The 18,026-nt window shown below is 43.8% G+C and overlaps 1 protein-coding gene across 1 annotated transcript in view; it reads right to left on the bottom strand.

Annotated features, from left to right (window-relative positions):
* STAC (SH3 and cysteine rich domain) overlaps positions 1-2,802 on the bottom strand; it is a 106,132-nt gene extending 103,330 nt beyond the window's left edge. Inside the window, exon 1 of the mRNA XM_073329503.2 lies at positions 2,530-2,802. Coding sequence (XP_073185604.1) covers positions 2,530-2,646 — 117 coding nt within the window. The 5' untranslated portion in view covers positions 2,647-2,802. The remainder of the gene's footprint in view (positions 1-2,529) is intronic.
* Between the last annotated feature and the right edge of the window lie 15,224 nt (positions 2,803-18,026).

Raw genomic sequence — 18,026 nt, forward strand, 5'->3', positions numbered from 1 at the left:
GGACAGTATCATACAGCACCAAGGAGCCATGGCCGAGCACACACCTTCATGCACCTCATCTGTACACGGGGTAGAGTGCTGAGTGTCTCCTGTGAGGCACTTTCAAATCCCATGGACTTCTCTGGGAGACAAGGTTGCTCAATACCTACCAGGTAGATCCTGGTGGAGTTGGGCCCTCAGTGAATAACTGTCTCTTTTTTCATCTCCTCTAAAAATGCTTCTGTGTTCTACAGTGATGTCCCACAGCCCTACAGTTCACAGTAGTATTGGATCATTATTGCAGAATATTGATGGTGCAGGGCTTTTTCTTTTAAAGATAAAGGTGTGCCTTTATTTAGAGAATTCTCTAATTCTCTTCCTTGTGGTACCAAAGAACACTCTCAGCATGGCCCAAAGCATAGGTGCTGACTCTCTGGCTGCACAGATGGAAAAAAATCTTGGGTGCTTAGCACCCATCAGCAGCCAGCCCCCTGGCGCCTCCCATCCACCAGTGGCCCCACCAATCAACTCCTCCCTCTCCCTCCCAGTGCCTCCTGCCTGGCCCTTCAGATGTTTTAATCTGGCCCTTGAGCTCCCGCAGCGTGTAGTAGGCACTGGGCGGGAGGGGGAGGAGTGGGGAGGAGGAGCGCTCAGGGGAGGGGGCGAACTAGGTGGGAAGAGGCAGGGTGGGTGTGGAGTGGGGGGTCGAACATGGGCGGGAAGAGGCGGGGTTGGGGTGGGGGCGCAGCCTGGTGCAGAGCAGCAGGTTGAGCATCCCCGGGGCCTGGAGGAAGCCGGCATCCATGAAAGTACTGTGGCTTCCTATACTGTTACTACACTGCTTTAGGTCATTATTGTGGAATTCTGTGGAATACTACAATATATATATACTGTGGGCTAAAGCAGCAGTTTGACTTAAATCCAGATACAATGTGCCCCTTATCAGCTAAAGCAGGGGATGGCAAAATACGGCCTGGGGGCTGCATCCAGCCCTTCAGACATTTTAATCGGGCCCTCGAGCTCCCGCTGGGGAGCAGGGTCCAGAGCTTGACCCGCTCCGGCAGTCCCTCTGGGGAGCGGGGTCGGGGGCTTGCCCTGCTCTTCATGTGCTGTGGCTCCACGTGGCTTCTGGAAGCAGCAGCATGTCGCCCCTCTGGCTCCTACACATAGGGGCAGCCAGGGGACTCCACATGCTCCAGGGGGCTCCAAGAACTGCGGCCAATGGGAGCTGCCTGGATGCACCTCCACATAGGAGCTGGAAGGGGGACATGGCGCTGCTTGAGGTAAGTACCAACCGGAGCCTGACCCCCTTCTGCACCCCAATGCTCTGCCCCAGCCCTGATCCCCCTTCTGCCCTCTGAACTGCTCGGTCCCAGCCCAGAGCACCTTCCTGCACACCCAACCCCTCATTCCCATTCCCATTCCCACCCCCACCCCAGAGCCCACACCCCAAGCCGGAGTCACCCCCCCCTCCACACCCCAATCCCCTGGCCCAGCCCGGAGCCCCCTCCTGCACCTGAACTCCTCATTTCTGGCTCCACCCCAGAGCCCACACCCCCAGCCAGAGCCCTCACCCCTTCCCATACCCAACCCCCAATTGCATGAGTATTCATGGCCCACCATACAATTTCCATACCCAGATGTGGCCCTCAGGCCAAAAAGTTTGCCCATCTTGGGCTAAACTGCCATTAGGTCCTGTGGTTTCTAAATATCTATCCGGACATAAGCAGTTAGGGTCAGAGACCATCTTTTTGTGCTGTTTTTGTACAGTGCCTAGCACAATGAGGCCATGGGCCATGCCTGAGGCTCCCAGGCACAACTGCAATGCCAATAAAAAATAAATTGTGAAATTGTCCAGTAAACAGAAGAGCACCATTATTTTGGAAATCTGCTTTGTTTCATATACTTTTCTCTTCCTAATTATACACAGGTTGACCCAGAAACTTTTCGCAAGTAAATCTATGAAACATTTAAGAGCACAGAAATTGGAGATGAGTGGTTGTTTTTTTTAGCAAAGTAATTTGAGCCAGATAATTAAAATGGATTGGGGGAAGAAAACCATCTCTTATAGAGAGCGGGTACGAATTCTTGCACCAAAATGACCATTCAGGCCCTATTTCAAATACTGATGTGTTTAAAAGGGAATGCCCAAGTTCACAGAAGCATCTGTCAGAAAATAACCCACAACTGTTTCCTGAACCTGCAACACATTCAGTTATTCCAGCCATGAACAAGTGAAAACCTTGGACCCATTCTCATGCCAAGTATTAAAATATCTATTGAAAGGGATTGATTCCCCCTCCCCCTTAAGAAAAATAAATCTCAAAACCATTTCTCCCCCTCAATTCAAACTCTAGGGTCACCCAGGTGAATGGCAAGTGTTCTGAAGTCTGGCCATTATAAACATGTAATAGGCTTAGAACATTATAAGCCACAACAATAATAAATCACTATTTTTAATCCTTGTCCAGAATTTCAATTTACAAAAATATACCTCCAGCATAGAGTAAAATCTGCCTTTTTTTTTTAAATACCAAATGGATTAAATACCTTTGATTCCTGGCTGGTAGTAGATGCTGGAGAGGGGGGTTGATCTGTGTTCTCTAGTTCATTCTCTTTCTCCACATTATCCACACTGACTTCAGTAGTGTTGCTTGGCGGAATCATTTTACCTCTAAAATAATACCGTTGCTATCGGGAAGAGAGCTCCAGTCCTCTCCTGCTTTTGTTTATTTAATTTGTTCTTTCTTCTCCGTTCCTGCAGCGCAAACACACTCCTCTCATTCTCAGTTTGGCTATATTTGAAGGCTAGAATTCTCTGGATTTTCTTTTTCTTCTCCTCTTCCTCCCTCACTCCCCCCTCCCCCGCCCCCTTCCCCTCTGTAATTCTGCTGCAAGGGAAGTAAGTTATTGATGGCTCTGTGGGTCAGTTGTGTGTCTGCTTCTGTGTTTTTCTTGCTCCTTCTTTCCTCAGAGTGAAGCCTGGAGGTGTAGAACAGAGAGTCGTGACTGTCAGCCCAGTGATCAAATGGGAGTGAGCTGAAGCAGAAAGCCTGAGCTGCTCACACACATGGGGCACTGGAGGGAGGAGTTGTATTTCTAATGCCTTGAACGGCTTTGCAGGAGCATGTGCTGTCATAGTAGTGAAAGAAAGTAATGCACTCACACACACACGCAACTGCACACGAGGGTTGAAGGAGCTGTTTTACCTTTTAGTAAGGCTCAAGATACGGGAGCGTGGCACCGTTTGAAGAAGTGCAGCTGCTCATTTATGTTCTAGTAAATTGTATGGTGTGGAGTGTGCGTTAGGGGGATTCCAGAAACGAAGAGGAAAACATCCCCACCAAATAGGGACATCACAAATCAAAGGAAGCTGGCACTTTTAGAGCAGAAAGCTTCCTCCCAAACTTCTTGCTAAAAGGGGACATGACAGGCACACAGAAAACCCTCCCTGGTATCACATGCCCCTGGGTGAATAGGAAATGCAGGCAAAACAGCATCGCTCTGAGTGAGGCACATGGAATCGAGCATGGCAGTGGCTGTCGAAAGGTCAAATGAAGCATCCATGAGCTGCACAATTCCTACACGTGGAGGTTGCCACGGTGATAATGCTAGATGAGTAACTAAATGATGGTGTCCAGTGAAGCAGCGGGAAATATCTCTCCACACAGCTGAGAATGGTGTTGTCACACCAGGACCCTTTGGGGGAATAAGCCAGTGCTGGGGACTTTCACTTAGTGGATCAGATCCTCAGGGTGTGTAAAAAAAAAAAAAGTGTCACTCCATTGCCTTTCTGATTTACACCTGCTGAGGATTTGGCTCAGTACATTTACAAAGCTACTTACTTGCTGTTTCATCCTCTGTGCCCTTATACACAAGGCTGAGTGCATAGCATGTTCTTTAAAGGGGATTCTATGGGGCATTTTTGCTTGTATTCATACAGCATTATTGTGGCACGTCTCACCTCCTTTCCACACTGATTTAAGGGCTAAGCGCCTTACAGTCAGTAGGATTCGAGAGTGCTTGGCTCCTAGCAGACAGGCTTACCATGTTATGGGGTGAGCCCCTTCAATTAGAGGGGAGCATATGACCCTTAGATATTAATAACATACTTTGAAAAGTAGTTTCTCCTTTAATCTGTGGTTCTACCCTGAAAAGTGGCAACTGATAAAAGTGGTAAGAATGGCAATTTCTTACTTGGCAGATTTGCTCACCTGCTATATTCAGAGGTAGATCCGCTGAACTTAGAGACACAGATACATTTTGACTGCTTTTCAATCCGTGTCACTATGGGAGAGTGAACTGGATTCTGTAGTGGCCCAGGCCTCAGCCACAGGATTGTTAACTAAGGTTCTGTTGCAGGGCCATATATTGTTCCAGGTAATTCCCTGGTGGTTTCCACAGGTGTAAATGAAGGTGGAATATGAAGACAATGGGGTTGTACGGGTCTAAGGGAGTGCAGAATTAGGCCTGTAGACTTCTTATTCTTTGTAATGATGCAGGGGACAGGAAAAAAGCCGCAGCCTTACTTTGAATCCCCAGGTAAATTTTCAGGGCTCTCAGGAAAAAAAAAAAAGAGCTTTTTACCTTTAAATGGAGTATCTTGGATACCAAAATCATTACCAGCCAATCAACACGGACCCTATGGATGCTCTTTGTACAGTCCCTTCGGAGCAGAACTGTACCTGCAAACATAATTCTTTGTTTGTCCTGTTGTAGTTAATGCCATTACAGCCATAAAAATGCACTTTGGTCACTCACATAAGGGCTGCAATGAAGCTAAGATGGCGCGGGTGGGGTGGGGAGGGGGGGATACAGAACTCACAGCAGTGGACTTGGCAGGGAAGCAAATTTCAAATTCTGTATTTTAAAAAAATTCAAGCAGAGTCCTAGATTGTGCCTCTCTGAGCTTTGGGGCCCTCCATCCATGTGTGGAGCTATAGAATCATAGACTTTAAGGTCAGAAGGGACCATTATGCTCATCTAGTCTGCCCTCCTGCACAACGCAGGCCACAGAATCTCACCCACCCACTCCTGTAACAAACCTCTAACCTATGTCTGAGCTATTGAAGTCCTCAAATCGTGGTTTAAAGACTTTGAGGTGCAGAGTATCCTCCAGCAAGTGACCCGTGCCCCACACTGCAGAGGAAGGCGAAAAAACTCCAGGGCCTCTGCCAATCTGCCCTGGAGGAAAATTCCTTCCCGATTCCAAATATGGTGATCAGCTAAACCCTGAGCATGTGGACAAGACTCACCAACCAGCCACCCAGGAAAAAATTCTCTGTAGTAACTCAGATCCCACTCCATCTAACATCCCATCACAGGCCATTGGGCATATCTACTGCTAATAGTTGAAGACCGATTAATTGCCAAAATTGGGCTATCCCATCATATCATCCCTTCCATAAACTTATCAAGCTTAGTCTTGAACTAGATATGTCTTTTGACCTCACCCCGCCTGCATGGAATATGAGGGTCAGGTGTTCCATGGCATCATCCCTTCAGAGAGTACCTGAGGTAGGAATGGGCCAATAGCAGGGCCTATTAGGCAACAATTGGTCAGATTTGAGGACAGGGTCATTGTCTCTCCTTCTAGCCCTGTGTAGACAAGTTTAAAAATAAAGGTAACCTAGATCCAGACCTGAAGAAGAGCTCTATGAAGCTTCAAAGCTTGTCTCTCTCTCACCAACTGAAGTTGGTTCAATGCAAGAACTTACCTCAACCACCTTGTGTCTCTGATATCCTGGGACCATCACAGGTACAACTACACAGCAAACTGAAGGTCCTTTCTGTTCAGGGGACTCAGGTCAGCTGTGGGCATGGGAGATCCTGCCAGGGAGATGTTGGTGAAGACACATGGACCTCTCTGTGGGTGGCCCTGATCTCCTTTAGATTCCAGGCAGTTTGGGGGCACCACATTGGATCATTCCACAGAGGGTGCATGTCCGAGCCCAACAGAGCAATTTTTTCTCCTCACAGAACCCCTCCCAGGAGTATTTCCAGCCGATACTTATCAGTTTGAAGCCTGTACCTGTGTTCTGTTACTGGTTAGGGAGCTCAAACAGGTCTTGTATAAATTTTTTTGCCACTCCTCTCTAAAATAAACATGAGATCCTTTTAAGAGGCAGAGTAATACTTAATGCTCCAAGTATTGTAAAATCATGCACACATTCTGTATTAAAAGCATGTAATGTCATGAATGTAAAAGTGACTCTCCTACCACACTCAGTACTCAATTCTTTTTGTTTAACCAAATTAGTACCGACACCTGCTGCACTCCCTTCCTTCTCCCAATTACTCACTTGTCAGCCATGACTGATCTGCCAGTTACTTGACAATTAGCCTGGGAAAGATGACTCAAAGCTCAAATCTTAAAAATGCCTCTCCCCTCCCCCCATCAACAGTGATTTATCAAAAATCAAATATCAAGTATAATAAAACAGAGAGATCACATTAAATAAACCTACAAATCCTCTCTTTCCCAGTCATCCTTGAAAAAGTTGGCTCTGTGATTGATGCTGATCATTCTCTGGGTGAAGGTTCTTGCCTGATATGTGAGGTACTACAGTATGCCACTAAACGAAAGGCAATGAAGCAGATTCTCTAATGAAAAGATGAGTATAGATTTTGGAGCAGGGAAAGGAATTTTAATGAATAAATGTAAGAGTCTCAACCCCCAACTGTGGCTGCTTAGCTGCATGAAGCAGCTGTAAAGTCACAGCCAAGAATTCCCCTGACAGGGGGATCCTCAGGTGATGAAAAGCCAGCATAGATGGCTCCATGCCATCTGCTCCTCCCTCCACATAGAGGGGGAATTAGGGGCAGGGATGGGGAGCATAGAGGGCAGTGCACTGTGATCCATTGAACCCTGGCTGGCAAAACGCTTCCTGAAGGACTACTGCAACTGGCATAGTTTGGAGCAGCACAAAGATTGTTCTAAACTACACCTGGGCTGTTTCAGCTCCTGGCCAGTCCAAGAATGGAGGAGTGAAATGGTTGCACAGGGTATGTCTACACTACCAACAACAACAACAAAAAAATCCTATAGCAGTAAGTCTCAGTGTCCAGGTCAACTGACTCAGGCTTGTGCTACGGGGCTAAAAATAGCAGCGTAGATGTGCTGGCTGGAGCTCAGGCTCACTGGGTTTCAGAGTCTGGGCTCCAGCCCCAGCAGGAACATTTGCACCACTACTTTTAGCCCTGTAGTGCAGCCCCACGAGCCTGAGTCAGTTGACCTAAGCTTAGAAACTTGCTGCTGCAGGATTTTTTTGATGCAGTGTAGACCTACCTTGAAAGGCACATTTCTCCCCACTTCCTTCGGCTGCACTAAGGGTATATCTACACTATGGAGACTCTATCGGCAGAGCTGCATTGCCGTAGCTATGTCAGCATAACCTCCTGGTGTAGATGCAGCGCACTCTGATGGAAGGGGTATTTCTGTGGGTGTAGGAACACTACCTCCTCAAATGACAGTAGTTATGGCGACAGAAGCATTCTTCCATCAACAGCGCTGCAGCTGCACCGGGGATGAGGTCAGCATACCTATTGTGGTCAGGGGTGTGGATTTTTAACATCCCTGAGTGATGTAACTAGGTCATCTTAGCTTTTAAGTGTAGACCAGGCCTAAGTCTGAACTCAGTACAGCTGAAAATCTGACCCACCTTCTCTATTCTATGCCATTCAGACACAAACCTCCTGACAGACATTTAACACTCATTTAAAGGAACAGGTATGGAATCTAGTTACATTAACATAAAAATTAAAACAAATGAATTCAGCACTTATAAAAGGGTTTTAGATTGACAGACTATGAGACTAACATCTTCTGATTATTAATGGGGTGGGGTGGGAGGAGAAGGGAGTAAATTACAGGCCTGATTCTTCACTGCCTTGGACCTTGTGCAATTATGTACACCAGTGCAAAGTGGGTATAAAATGCTTACAGATCAGAATGATAACATTTTGCACAGACTGCGCAGGTGTAGAAAATAACTACCTAAGGTGCAAGGCAGTAAAGAAGCAGGCCCTGGACAATCCCAGTCTCTTATACTTAGAATATAGAGGAGTAGGACACTCTCTGAAGCCACTTGGGATCTGACTATGCAGACCTAGCCAACCTAGGAAATGCTTAGATTGTTGGGTGTCATAGAAACCTTAAAAAAGATAGAAAAATTACAGCAGCTGCAGTACAAGTTGCCTCCACATCAGCCCCCACACCTGTGTGCTTCAACCCTGTTTGGGGGTACTTCTCTAGGGATCAAACAGTAGCTGGGTTTCTTTGCCTGTTCAGTCCTTTGCCTGTCTGCTGAGATCAGCAACAAATCTGCCATTGAGTATCATTGTGACAGTGATTATATTTTAAATGTGGATTAGCATTGCACAATTGGCCAGGTGTATTGTGGGATCCTTGTTTGGACTATCCTCTGAAGTGTTAGCTATTGGCCGCTGCTGGAAACCAGGATATCAAACCAGCAGTTTGCTTCAGTATGACCACTCCCCTGTCTCTAAGTAATGAGGTTGCAAGCACTTCTCAGTGGACAGCCATTGCACCATTACAGGAAACAGTATTACAAATAGCATCAGGTGGCTAATTATTATTTTTTTGCTTGCAATTAAGCATGCCTTGTCTGCCTTTAGTACAGTCTTATCAGTTCATCTGGCAGATAATATAGTAACAACCACCCCCACCCCTGATTCTGGTAATCAAAATGCCTTCTTTGAAAGGTACAATCAACCATGCCTTACATTGGAATCACGAGCCGACTAGTGCGGCAACAGCATTCAAGGCAATTGGGACCATTACAGTGCTTTGCTGTCTGGCTAAGGGATCTCAAATTACCTTTCAAAGTTTAAGGAAATAGGCCTCCCAGCACTCCAGAAAGTGATCATCATGAATAAAAAGAGTAGGCATGGAAGACACCAAACTTTAAATTAAACGTTGGATTGAAGGAGGGGACAGAAGGAACCCAAACCTGAATTTTAATTTCAAAATGGTCCCTCTCTCCAATAAGTGATTCAAAATCTGGATCCAAGTTTTGCAGCTTGTGCCTATCTCTAATAGAGATTATTTCACCCACCACTAGATTGGAATATAAGCTATGCAACAGCATGTAGCACCACTACACAGAAGTCTAGGACAGGACATGGAGAATGCACTTGCAATTGCCAGGAAAATTTAAGAAGGCAGAATATACAAGTAGATATTATTATTATACAAGTAGATATTTAACCAAAATCCTGGAATTAATACATCCACGTTTACAAACAGCACTACTGGACCCTTAGAAGCCACCAGGGGCCAGGACCTGATTTCACATCTCTGCTAGCAGCGTAGTGCCCTCTAACTGTGCAGGGATATTGATTCAGAGTCTATGGATTAGGGTTACCATATGTCTGTATTTTCCCAGACATGTCCAGCTTTTTGGTTCTTAAATCGCGGTCTGGGAGGAATTTTTAAATCTCTAAAAACGTCTGGGATTTTGCCATTATTATTTTTCCCCAAAGAAGAGTTGATCATTCAAGAAAGAGAGTGAATGTTGATCATTTGAGAAAGTGAAAGTTGATCACTCGAGAGAGTGCCCGCTTTTTCCCCCTAGCTCCCAGCGCTTACACTGCGAAACATCTGTTTTGCACGGCTGGGAGGAGCGGGGAGGAGGGGGAAATTGGCGCGCTTAGGGGAGGAGGCGGGACCGGGGCGGGGATTTGGGGAAGGGGTCCAATGGGGCAGGGAGGGGGCAGAGTTGGGGGGGGGACTTTGGGGAAGGGGTTGGAGTGGGGGCAGGGAAAGGGTAGAGTTGGGGCAGGCCACAGGCGGGGGGCACAAGCAAATACTGCCCCCGTGGAGTGTCCTCTTTTTTGAATATTCAAATATGGTAACCGTACTATAGATTCTAAGACCAGAACAGACCATTGTAATAATCTAGTTTGACCTCCTTCATAACACAGACCATAGAATTTTTCCAAAATTATTCCTAAAGAATAGGTTTTAGAAAAACATCCAATCTCGATTTAAAAATGGTCAGTGATGGAGGATCCACCATGACCCACAGTAAATTGAGGCAAGAGAACCACCTACTGAACCACTAACACCCTCTTCCTGCAGTCCGTAGATGCTTTTAGTAGGTTTGTCACCCATGTAGTGACCTAGCCCAACTCTGTTTAGCTGGGACGAGCTAACGTACAGTTATAGTACAGGGTAGCATGCGTTGTTTCTTAATAAAAGCCAATGCAAACTGAATTAGAGCACCATTCTGTGGTGAAAGTAAATAGAATCCAAAATGGGATTTGAGGCACATGCAGAACATAACTGATGGGGCATGTCAGCATCTACATGTATATTTGTTACACAGATATTTATGGCTTTGCACCAAAGTTAAAAAAGCTAGGCCTATACCATACTTTCTGTCTCGGACATCAGGAATGTGCCTATCATTAATATTTAGGCACAAACATTCATGCTGACTACAACATGAACCCTGCTGGTCACTGTAAGCGTGCAACACTTGTGCTACCATGTTCTGATGAGGAAGAAAAAAGGATTTCTTAAGGTACCAGCCATCTTTGTTGGGAGACAGATCCTTTTCAGCAGTGGATGATGTGACTCCTTTATGCCCAGTGAAATCTATACAGTGCCATGGCATGTTGCAGGATGAAAGGGGCCACAGAAACGTAAGAAATTATCATGATCACGATCAACATTGCACTCTGCTGGATTAGTGCATGTGTCATGTACAGTGTGAATGTGTCTGATTATGATTACCCTACACGATTACTTTACGTAAGTTAATACGAAGGTCTAATTCTAGAGAGTGCAGAAAAGAAATGCCTAATGAGCCACAAATCGGGTATGAGGGCTCTTTAGAACATAAAACTCAATCAAACTAAAGGTGAGCATTTCACATCTCCAGGGGTTAACCCCCAAAGCACAGCTCTGTTGCTAAAATTTTTCAGGAAATGCAAAATCTGAAAGATGAAGCAACAACATGTAGTCTCAGACACGGCACCTTTTTATATAAGTTCCAGCAGTATTGGATTACTATTGCTTTGTATTTCTGAGCAATTCCAGGAACACAAAAAAGTATTTATGACACATCAACTTCTTGAGAATAAACTACTTTTACCTCTGAGAAATTTTAGGTGAGAATATCTGGGGCTAAATGGCTAATTTCAATGGTGGGTGACCGAGATTGCGCCCTAAACAAGGCATTGAAGATTTCTCTTACAGCAGTGAGTCAAAGGGATTTGTTTTGTTTTGTTTTGAAGCAAGGGAATTGTTTTCTAACTAAACTTTGTCCTGTTTGTGCTTGCCCATAAATGAGACGAGATTGGAAACAGCATTAAAAAATTCCCAGAGCCAGCAAAAGTGGGCCTGCACATGGTAACATTTTTCAGAGGAGGCTGAGATTACATAAGTGTCATGGAACAGCTGACTGCAACATTAACACTTTAGCATCAATAATATAGGCAGAGCTGTTTGTTCTGTGTCAAGTATAAAGCGACAGAACCAAGGCAGTCCAACATTCCTGCACACATACCATCCTCTCTCAGCAAGCACTTCCTGAAAGTAGAGTTCGCTAAGTCCCTGTACATTATCTTAGTATAATGTCCCTTACTGGGAAGCTATCATAACACAGGTAGTGCCACCTATAGTTAAGGCTGCCCAACACTTTCCATTCCAGGACTCTGTTTTCAGTTGCATATAACATTGCTAAACTAACCATTTGGACTGAAATTTTCTATCCTGGGTGTCTGTCTCAGGATGCATTTTTGGGGAAAGTTTCAGCTAAAATAGTTCAGCTGTTTCCAAGAACAATATTAAGGAAAAATATGTTGTTTTAACTATGTTAAAAAATTCTTACAACTGTTACGTTGAGAAGCTCTAGCACCTCCCTACTTTGGAGCATAGACTTGAAATTCATCAGGGATGTCAGAATGCCAAATCTGCCATCCCTGCAAAAAATCACCCAAATTATGAGAAATCTCCGTTCAAACATGCTCAGTAGTGACTTGTTAGAGTCTGGCAGTCAAATTCTTTGAAGATTCCATCTGCACGGACCATGCTCCATCCCTTCAACAGCTCCTATGTGCCAACTGGACTGTGTCCCCACAAAGCAACTGAGTGTAGCTGAACAGGACTTGCCTTGCATTTACTTGTCAGGGGCTGTTGTGGCACCAGGCACAGGAACTGAGAGCAGAGGGATGTCTCTCTTGTGCTCTCAATGCTCACACCCAGGCAATGAGAGGGAGGATGAAAAAGCCTGATTTGAACTAAAGAACTGAGGAAAGGTAGTGGTGGCAAGGGGTGAACTGAGTGGGGGAGAGAAGGGGATAGCAGCATTCAGAGGTTTTGGGGAGTGGTATGGGGGTGATAGGAACAGAGAGGGCAGAGAAACCTGGAGTTTGTGTTAAAAGAGTTAGAAGGGTTTGGATTACAGGTAAAGAAAGAAAAAAACAAGACTTGTTCCAGTAACAAGTAACACAATTGGATCATAAAATCAGTGTGGAAATCCTAAAACTTGCCTCAAAGAAAAATGAAACACAGTCCAAACTACACATATAGAATTATGGGGTCTAAATTAGCGGTTATCACTGAAGAAAGATCATGGATAGTTCTCTGAAAACATCTCCTCAATCTGCAGTGGCAGTCAAAAAAGCTCACAGAATGTTAGGAGCGGTTAGGAAAGGGATAGAAAATAAGACAGAAAATATCATAATACCACTGTATAAATGTATGGGATGCTCACACCTTGAAAACAGCATGCAGTTCTGGTCATCCCATCTGAAAAAAGATATATTAGAATTGGCAAATGTACAGAGAAGGGCAACAAAAATGATAAGGGGTATGGAACAGCTTCCATAAGAGGAGAGATTAAAAAGTCTGGGATTGTTCAGTTTAGAAAAGAGACAACTAAGGGGGAATACGATCGAGGTCTATAAAATCATGAATGGTGTGGAGAGAGTGAGTAAAAAACTGTTATTTACCCCTCCACAATACAAGAACCAGGGGTCACCCAATGAAATTAATAGGCAGCAGGTTAAAACAAAACACAAGGATGTACTTTTTCCACACAACACACTGTTAACCTGTGGAACTCATTGCCAGAGGATACTGTGAAGGCCAAAAGTATAATGGGTTCTAAAAAGGATAAATGGAGGATAGGTCCATCAATGGCTATTAGCCAAGGTAGCCAGGGATGCAACCACATGCTCTGGGTATCCCTAAACCTCTGACTGCTAGAAGCTGGGACAGGCTGACAAGGGATAGATCATCCAGTAATTGCCCTGTTCTGTTAATTCCCTATGAAGTGTCCAGCACTGGCCACTGTTGGAAGATAGGATACTGGAATAGATGAACCACTGGTTTGACCCAGTAGCATAGGCGCCAACTTCCCTTCTTCCCTGTGGGTGCTCAACCCCCCCACACCTGGCCCCGCCCCTTCCCCATCCTCGCCCTGCCCCAATTCCACCCCCCTACCCCCAAGTCCCCGCCCCTGCCCCGCCTCTTTACCACCTCCTCCCCGGAGTGCGCTGCGTCCCCACTCCTTCCCCTCCCTCCCGGAAACTCCTAAGCACCGCCAAACAGCTGTTAGGTGGCGGGCAGGAAGTGCTGGGAGGGCAAGGAGCAGGGACGTGGCATGCTGGGGGAGGGGGGGAGAAGGAGGCAAGGAGGGGGTGCTAGGCTGCTGGTGGGTGCGGAGCACCAGCTAATTTTTCCCCGTGGGTGCTCCAGCCCCACAGCACCCATGGAGTCGGCGACTATGCCCAGTAGGGCCATTTTTATGTTCTTATGTCCAAATTAACTGTGCCTTAGAATATCATAGAACTGAATCCTCTTTGGCTTTGGTCCATTATTATGGGCATTTTCTTCCTAACTTTGTCTACAGTAATAAATCCAATGATACTATTTGTAAAACAAGATTATGAATGGGCTTGGACTAAAAAGCATTTTATTAAAAAAAGAACAAAAAAGCGTAGCGTATCTGTATTTCTGAACAGCTACAGAAGTTATTGTTTAGAAGGAAGAACTGTTAAATTTATGCTTCATATAAGGCCAAAAAACTGGATTATTTTTGTATCTTTACACATGGGTTCATTAAAACACTAGGTGATTGCTATGTTCCTACTGTGCAGACTGGGTAACATGACTACAAGGGATGCTAAATATCATTTAGAGATCAGACACTGAATTGGACTTGCAGCTTCTTCTCTGGTGACACTCAGACACAAGTAAAGTATTACTATGAAGTATAAAATGCTTTTTTTGCAGTCTCTTGTCTTCAGCATCTTGGAATATGCATGGGAGACATGGACATGCAGGAAACGGAACATTAAGAGGCTTTCGAATTGAAATGTTACAGGCAATTGCTGCATGCTAGCTATACCTCACACACAACTACAGAGGAAGTAATCAGCTGGATTTACAGAATAATTGGAGTGATATCTATTATCATCAAGACGATCAGATAAAGAAAACTTGTGTTTGTGGGGCATGTGGGTTGGATAAGTGGAGCAAGAATGCTGAAGCAAGTTTTGCAGGGACTGGTGCCAGGGGCACCCATCCACAGTGAGTGCGGTTTGATGATGTGGCTGACTGTTTGGGGTACAATGGGGCATGCTTCTCAATGCTGTGAGAAGACTGGAAAGAAGATTGCTGGCCAGTGACTCCTGTGTGTTGTGTTTACTGTTCATTGTGATGTGACTTTATGATGCTTTACATTATGAAAATAAATAAAAAATAATAATAAAATGATCCACATCTATTGCACTCCATTTCAGCTAGAAATGGGCCAGCATCAAATCCAGGGATTTTATCACATACAGGAACATTACTGCTAGCCTCTGTGAGCTGGAGTCTCAGCTCTTGTAAACCAGCCTTCCTCAACTGAAGTCAGTGGAGCTACCTCTGGGAACACCAGCTGAGAATTTTGCTCTAACGGACTGAACCAAACCTTCAGATCTGAACACCCCCAAATGTAGGGGCAGTTCAATTTTAAATATGATTTTGTCTCTCTCCCATTATCTAATCTTATCAGAACCTACTACAAATGCTCACATGTGCAAAACAGGGAAGGTTTTTTCTAGTATAAATGTTCAATCTTTTCCTTTGCTTCCCTCTCCCCTCCTTATTCTGTTATGATAAACAGGAAGGTTAACTTGTGTGCACTGATTATTAGAAACCTTAGGAAGAAGTAGAAAGACCTTATTTTTTTAAACTTATAGCGCTAATAGTATTGTTAAGACTGGAGACTTGAACAAAGACTTTGAAGTAGAGGATTAGGGGCTGAACAGTGGATTTTTATAGAAATATGCTCATATAAAAAAGCCTCTTTACTCTTCCCCGCCCAGCACTGTAACAGCTTTATACACTATAACTGGGATGACTGCTAGACAATAATAGATGGTATTGCTCAGGCACTGTGCTGAAAAGGTCCCCACTCTGAAAACCCACTAGCTCAAAAGAGATACTGCAGAGAATGATCCAATTTAGATGATGAATAATGTAATTTAGCCTATACATATGTGACCACCCAATGAGAGCTTTGTGTAGAAAATCTATTTTTATGTTCACCAAAGAAAAGCAAAGGACACACAGAATTATGATCAATAAGTGTTGAACTCCAAGCAGTTGATGCAAGGCTATTTTTAGAAATGACTGGAAAAATAGACAGAACTAGTTTCCGCTGGAAAGTGCAGTCCATCAAAATAGAAAAAGCTTCACAAAATCATGTCAAGTTTGCCAAAATTTTGTTTGAGAGAAAAACTGAAACATCCCATATCAACATTTTGGAACGACAGGGTTTGATTTTTCATTTTGAAATGGCTTTTAGCATGGACTTTTTAAAAAAAATGTATTCTGAAATATACATCTAAACAAAACATTTGGGTTTAATCAAACGAAGCATTTAGATTTTCTGTTTCGGATCAAATTTCCAAGATTTCCCTTGGCAAACAATTTTCAAGTGTTCCGGTTTCTTTCCAATTCTACATAAATATTAAAATCTCAAAATCCTTTGTGAATCAGAACTTCCGTCCCCCACCAGCTCTAGTTATTTTAGTTCTTTAATCTCCTTGAAGTCAAAGGATTTAGGATTAGTTTTAAAATAGGTCTTTAAAGCTGTTTCTCCGCCAACTGAAATATACATGACTAATTCAATGTCTAGAATTAATGTGAGCCTTAATTCTGTTTCCATTGAAACCAATGGCAAAACTGCCATTGACCTCAAAAGGAACAGAGTTAGACCAAAGCTGAGTGTAAAGCCGACAGATCCCGGTATTGAACCAGGGACCTCTGGAGCTTAGTGCATGAGCCTCTACCTCAAGAGCTAAAAACCAACTGACGGTTAGCTAAGGCTGTAGAGCAAACTCATTAATCTCTCTCTCTCTTCGTGGTCTCAGTGCTACTAGATGGGACAGAACACCACACCCAGAAGATGTGTGGTTTACATGAGTACTGCTGAAAATCCCTCCTCTGGTCTAGTGTGAGACGTTCTAAGCCAAAATTTTCTAATTTAGCTGCCTAAAATATTTGTACTTAGGTATGTAAATAAGTGCCCTGAAGTCCTGCAGCTCTTCTTTTTTAACTCTTAACAACTCAGGGTTGGCAGTTTTGCTCCCCAGCCCCAAACTTAATCTGATCATAATTTGAAGAACAAAAAGTTATTAATAGATTTATGGCCATTTGTGCTCCAACATTTATTGTTCTGTATTATTTGTTTAATGGCCAGTCATATGTTACAATGATTACAGACAATTAAAGACAAAAGGGGCAAAATTGTTACAAGCTTGGAATGGGTTACTTCTGTTTAATCTGCCTTGTAGTGTCTGGTGAGGTTTTGATGTTACCCAAATTAGTCACCATATTTTATAAAGGGTTGCAAGAAAATGGAATCCTTCAGCCAGACCTTCTTTAAGTGTTCTCACTAGAAAGTGGAATGGTGGTGTCTTTTGCTTAACATGATGGTGAAACAGCTTCTGGAATGGGGAACCAAACTTAAAACTAGAGTTGCCCAGAGGAGCTAGACCAGACCTGGAAATATCAAGAGGGAAGATGGAACCAGAGTGGCATTGTCTAAGAAGAAGACATAATCAGCAAAGACATTTTAAGGGGAGCAACACGTGACTGGGTTTTGCCAGGAAGAAGTAGGTGGGCCAGGATTCTGAGATTAATCATCTTGCACTGGGTTGACTTTTACAGGCAAATGGGAAGAGACAGCTCAATTGCATCTTGGTTGAGTCCTTTGGGTGACAAATATTTGAGTGGGAATCCTGAGGGAACGTCTCCTTATGCTAGTGTGATGACCGACCGGAATGAGTAGTCAATCCACGGTTCAGTGAGATAATTGTAAGGAACCTTAAAGATTCAGAAGTGTTTAGAATTAGATGATATGCTGATAATACAGAAAAGACAATAGACGTGGGACTTATATAATTAATTTAGCCACCTCAAGCAATCGGAATCTGCTTTTAGTCTCTCCCCTTAATAGATAGCTACAAATATGGAGAGAGGACTATTACTTAACTGGGAAGGGATGTATACATAATCTAATATTTCTATATTTTGTCTTTAAGGGTGGGGATTGAATTAAATGGCTAACAATAGTCTTCTTAGTGGGTTCAGGCATTCTTGCTGTACTGAAGAGGTGAATCAAACGCAACTGAAAAATTGTTCCTTGGAACAACATTTTATCTGTTTCTGGGGTCCCTCTCTTTCACATTCCCCAAAGCGAGCAATAAGCAGGGTAAATTCTGGAAGGAGTTCAGCATTTGTAAAGTAACACATCCCAAGTTGTATTTTTTCCTGTATGCCACAAAAAATTAATTATTACTTTTTAAAAGGTACCTTCTACTTGCAATGTGGATAAAATTGCAGCTGATCTCTAAGGCTGCTTGGAGAAGGAACATATTAATGAGTGAGAACTTAAGGAAAATTTAGATGTATTTCAGTTTTTTTCAACTCTGATTTTTTAGGAGTTTTAACTTTTCTTAGATAATTATATCTCCTACATTAGATGCATACAATTAACATGGTTTGTATTCTGACTAATATT

This window comes from Lepidochelys kempii, chromosome 2 (assembly GCF_965140285.1).
Source record: "Lepidochelys kempii isolate rLepKem1 chromosome 2, rLepKem1.hap1, whole genome shotgun sequence".
NCBI classification, from domain to species: Eukaryota; Metazoa; Chordata; order Testudines; family Cheloniidae; genus Lepidochelys; species Lepidochelys kempii.